This window comes from Penaeus japonicus, unplaced genomic scaffold, assembly GCF_977035675.1.
Source record: "Penaeus japonicus unplaced genomic scaffold, GWHDUDI00000001_assembly GWHDUDI00000002, whole genome shotgun sequence".
In the NCBI taxonomy this organism is placed as follows: domain Eukaryota; kingdom Metazoa; phylum Arthropoda; class Malacostraca; order Decapoda; family Penaeidae; genus Penaeus; species Penaeus japonicus.
In genome coordinates, this window is record NW_028234404.1 from 7,339,501 (window position 1) to 7,344,500 (window position 5,000).

At 44.9% G+C, this 5,000-nt stretch overlaps 1 protein-coding gene across 3 annotated transcripts in view; it reads left to right on the top strand.

Annotated features, from left to right (window-relative positions):
• Positions 1-5,000, top strand: part of LOC122254145 (uncharacterized) — a 44,573-nt gene that overhangs the window by 38,485 nt on the left and 1,088 nt on the right. For 2 of the 3 annotated variants that reach the window (XM_043017680.2, XM_043017677.2), the window contains exons 4-6: positions 3,407-3,602; positions 4,061-4,447; positions 4,796-5,000. The exon at positions 4,796-5,000 is cut by the window's right edge and continues 1,088 nt beyond it. In XM_043017680.2, coding sequence (XP_042873614.2) covers positions 3,407-3,602; positions 4,061-4,447; positions 4,796-5,000 — 788 coding nt within the window. Of the gene's footprint in view, positions 1-3,406; positions 3,603-4,060; positions 4,448-4,772 lie in introns of all 3 variants that reach the window. The other variant, XM_086546514.1, reaches the window with a different exon arrangement.

The following is a 5,000-nucleotide window of genomic DNA, read 5'->3' on the forward strand; positions in this document are numbered from 1 at the left end:
GCAGCCGGCGTGCCTTTCTGGCTCTCAGGCGGCGGGGATCACGATTATGGTCCATTTGAGGGCATAAAGGGCATTTGAGATTGGTTTTCTATTCGTGGCCGTGTCTCTGATCTATTCAAACAATCAGAACGGGGATCTCGGAAGGATCGGCGGCGGCGAGCAGATCCGAAGGCTTTTTGCGGAGCGGCGCCGGCTGCGCGCCCGCCTCCGTTTCCCCGCCGCGGCAAGAAGTTCCTAAACTTATCGTCTCGCTAACCTCAGGAATTTACCATGAATAAGTGAATCGAGCGCCGTCCAACAATTCTGGGAAGCGAAGCCGGCTTTTGACACAAACTTCCATCCCATTTACAAGGATTTTGGCGGCTCAGAGCGAACACTTGACCGTCCCATTTTACGAGCTTTTTATTTCGCGTTATCGAATTAGCCCCGTTTTGCCTTCCATTCTTGAAAAGTTATCAGAAAATTGAATGCGAAGTGTCGATATCGCCGAAGTTTTTATACCAAATTAGACTCTAAGTCTGGCCTGGAGACCGCCCCGCCCGGAAGCGTCCGTCCAATTTTGCTGCCAGCCAAGTTGTCAGATATCCGTGAGCTTTGACTCTCATTTTCCGAGCCATTTAGAAGTTGCCAATCCGTTTACACGAAACCATCGATCAAGAAGGCGTTGAAAGACCCGGATGACAGGATTTGTCTGGGATTTCGCCGGACAAAGTTCATATTGGCCCCATTATGCGTCCGCCATGATTGTTACAAACAGATTTGCACTCGCGCTCTCTTGTCGACTGAATCCCTTGATGAGTTCGGTATTGACTGACACGTCGGACGATATTAGCCCATTACACATCGCGTCGTGCGGTGGTAATTACTATACGTGTTATATCAGTTACTGATTAGAATGAATGTCTTCGAAATACATAGTACTATGCTCGGAGAGAGAGAGAAAGAAAAAGTTGACCCCGCTACACCTAACGTATTTTGGCGGGAAATATAAAAGAAAGATTTAGATGTACATTGACATACCCGTCTATAATAAATGTGCGGGAAAGGTGATATCATGTTATGGCGGAGGAAGACAAGAGTAAATAACACAGCGTTAATAACCCGAAGAATAATAATAAGGTGTATTCACAACAGGGAAATTATCGGGTAACCAGATACGAGCGTATAATGTTTTCGTATTGATTTTCTCATTCATTCGGGTGGTACATGTCACTTTCGTTTAGTTAATGTATTTTCTCTTCGGTTTGATATAATTTTGAAAGCTGGACTTTATTAATAACAAATAACATTTACAGTTAATTTCTTGAAGGCGATAAGATAGCACACCACCTCACTCACACATCTACGAGAATTTCATCATTAACTTAGTATAAAGTCTTAACTATTAGCGATAAATAAATAAAATGAACACAGATTAAGCGTGGTAGCGACCGAAATGCTAACTGTTCTAGAATAAAAAGCTTCAAAATTAACACAAATTAAGTGTGGTAGCGACGCTGGGCTCTGACTGGAAGGCAATAACAGCGAGGTAATTTATTTCGCGTCGACAGCGGGGGATTTACTCGTGAAAATAATTGACCCACTAAATCCCAGGGGTTTTTCGTCCCCTCATCGGCTTTGGGGGGGGAACTTTGATATTATTCCTCTAGGCTTGGTTGGTTTTTATATATTATCGCCGTCTAGAATAAGCGTAATATTGTTCGTATGTCCATTCGGTCGCGCTATTTTGAAATGAAGACAGTCAAGCAAGACGCAAAAGATACAAGAAACCGTTCACACAAGAGAATAAAATTATATGGTTGAATAACGTTGCCAAACATGGCCCGTTATGTGACGTAAGGGCGAACATCCCAGAAACACAAATATCAGAATTCAAAGGGTATTTCGGACACCTTCTCTCTCTCTCTCTCTCTCTCTTTCCCTCCCTCTCTCTCTCCCTCTCTTTCTCTCTCTCTCCCACCCTTAACCCAGCGGGGCACCCACAAATAACAACACTGATTACCCTTGTTCTCTGTTGTTATTGGATAACAGTGTCGCCTCATAACACATGGCGAATAGGTGTTTAACAGTTCGCGGTACTTTGATCGAGGGAACTGCGATCTGTTTATTAAGGGTGTGAATATTGCGTTTCCAGTCGGGTGATGTGTCTCTCTTTCTGTGTATAGAATTTTGTGTATTTATATGTTTTTTATGTTATTTTTATTGAGTGTTCTTTGTTTTTTGTTGTTGTTTTTTCTTGTTCTCTTGCTGGTACTGTTTTATACGTCTGTTATTTAAGTCTATACATACCATTCTCTCTTTCTCTTTAGATATCCACACACATACACATACACACACGCGCAGACACAAACAAACACAAACAAACACACTCAAACAAACTCACACACACCCGCTTCCTCTCCGTATATTACCTCCTTTTCCAAACATCGCCTCGTTATGTATTTTTTTTATTTTTACTTATTTCTTTTTTTACCCTCTACCTTCTCCTCCCATTTGGCGGGAGTCGGTAAGGTCTATATTCGGCCGACATGTTGCCTTCCCGACAGTTTTGGCGGGATCAAACCAGCGAGCGAGAAGCATTCAAATTACCTCGTTGCGATAGTTAGTGTAGCTTCGCGATATTCAAATGACTTCTTATTGACCTATTTATTGTCCCGAGATTTATAAAATGGCCCATCTTGCTCGCGTTCTCTCGTTTTTTATGCGTTTTTTTGTGGGTGTGTTTTCTTTTTTGAAAGTCTGTCTTTTTTTAAAAAAACAGAAATGTCTGAGGCTTTTTCCTGGGAAGGGACCACTGGCGGGTATTTTTTTTCTTTCTTTTTCTTTTTTTTCTTGCAGGGTAATGCAAGGTAATTGAAAGTTCGTGAACATTTCCCCGAGACTTTATTAGGAGTCCGCGGATTCCCTTCCTTGCTCGACCTTACTTTTAAAAGAAAAAATTATTTTACTCTTTTTTTCCCCCAGTTTAATGCATTTTATTTTCCGTTATCACGATGTTTATATCTTTATCGTAATCATTACCATCGTCTAATTATTTAACCCAGCAACCTCTTAATAAACCTTCCTTTCTTTATCCTTGTTTAATCCATTTTATTTTCCATAATCACGATGTTAATATCATCACAGTATCGTTATCATTATTGATATTATTATCATAATTACCATTTGTGTTATCATTATCATCATTATTATTATCATTATTACCATTTCTGTTATCATTATCATTACGTTGCTATTATCATTATTATTACCATTATCATCTTTTATTATCGTTATCATCATTACCATTATTATCATTAACATTACTGTTATTATAATTATCATTATCATAATCTTTATTATCATCCTTATCACCATTCCCACCACCATTCGCTCTCAACTGACCCGCCTTTCCCTCCGGTTCCAGGTCTGGTTCCAGAACCGCCGCGCCAAGTGGAAGAAGAGGAAGAAGAGCAGCTCCGTCTTCCGTTCCGCCGGCTCCCTCCTCCCCTCCCCCTCCCTCCCGCCCTTCCCTCCCATGGGCGGCGACTCCTTCTGTGGGTCGATGTTCCCTTCTTCAGACACGCGCTGGACCATGGGCGGCATGACGCCCATCAACACAGGTGAGTGCCACGTCTAGAGGCTGGCTTGCTGGCTTGTTTGCTTGCTGGCTTACTGGCTGAATGGTTGGCTTGTTTGCTGGCAGGTTAGTTTGCTTCTTGCTTGCAGGCTGGCTGGAAGGTTGGTTTGCTGGCTTGCTTGCTTCCTGGCTGGCTTATTGGCTGGCTGGCTTGCTTGCTGGCAGGTTGGTTTGCTTGCTTGCTGGCTGGTTAGCTTGCTTATTTGCTGGCTTCCTGGCTACTTGCTTGCTGGCTGGCTGAATGGCTTGCTTGCTTGCAGGCTGGGAAGCGAGTTTACTTTGGCGAATTCGTTTTGCTCTTGTTGATTGTTATTTATCTTTCATTCTTGTGTCTGATTATAATTTGATTATTCTTTGTTCTTTTTATGTAATTGTGTTTTTTAGATAATTGACATTTTGCAGAGCTTCAGAGATTAACCCGAATTCCTTTCTCGTCCGCAGGTGTTGGCACTGGCACCCTCGGCCTAACGTCGCCCCTCCAGCGCCAGGGACTCGGCCAGCTGGGCCAGGGAAGCATGAGCATCACGCAGTCCTTCAGCCAGTCCCTTGGCCAGGGCTTCGGCCAGGGGCTCGGGCAAGGCTTCGGCCAGGGGCTGGGACAAGGGCTAGGTTTAGGACAAGGCCAGGGGCTAGGGTTGGGTCAGGGACAGGGGCTAGGTCAGGGGCTAGGCCAGGGCTTGGGTCAAGGCTTGGGCCAGGGTCTGGGAGGGTCAACGTCGCCGCTGCCGTCGGGTTTGTCCAACATGGGCGGGTCTCCCCCCACTTCCATGTACCAGCCACACTACCAAGCCTTCTCCTCACTCAATAACGCCTTGGGTGAGTACGCAGGTGAGCAGACCAAGATACCCTCTTTTCTTGCCTTGGACTTGGAGAAATACCCTTACGAGTACTACCCTGTAAATCACTCGAATTGAAGGGGGAGGGGGGGGGGGATTTCTCACGGGTCTCAAGGCGTTGGTACTTGAAAGGTTCATGAATCTCGCTGCAATGACGATAATGTTTTTAATAGAGAGAGAGAGATAGATAGATAGAGAGAGTGAGAGAGAGAGAGAAAGAGAAAGCATATATGTTTGTTTACATCGCCTCCATTTCCTTGTCTTAGCTTTAAGGCCTACACACTTAACCCTCGGCAGCCTCGTAAGCGACTATATAGTTACCTTTCCCCCTTCTCCCCAGGATCACCACTAAACTCCCCAGGTCTCCCCAACGGCTTAGGCTCCCCGGCCACCCCTCCCCATAGCGGTTCCTCCTCCCCGTCCACACAGCAGCAACAGCAGTCTCAACAACAGCAGCTCAGCGGAGGCCAGCAGCAGCAGCAGCAACAACAACAACAACAGCAGCAACAGCAGGGGGATCTGCAACAGAACTGCGGGATGGGGTC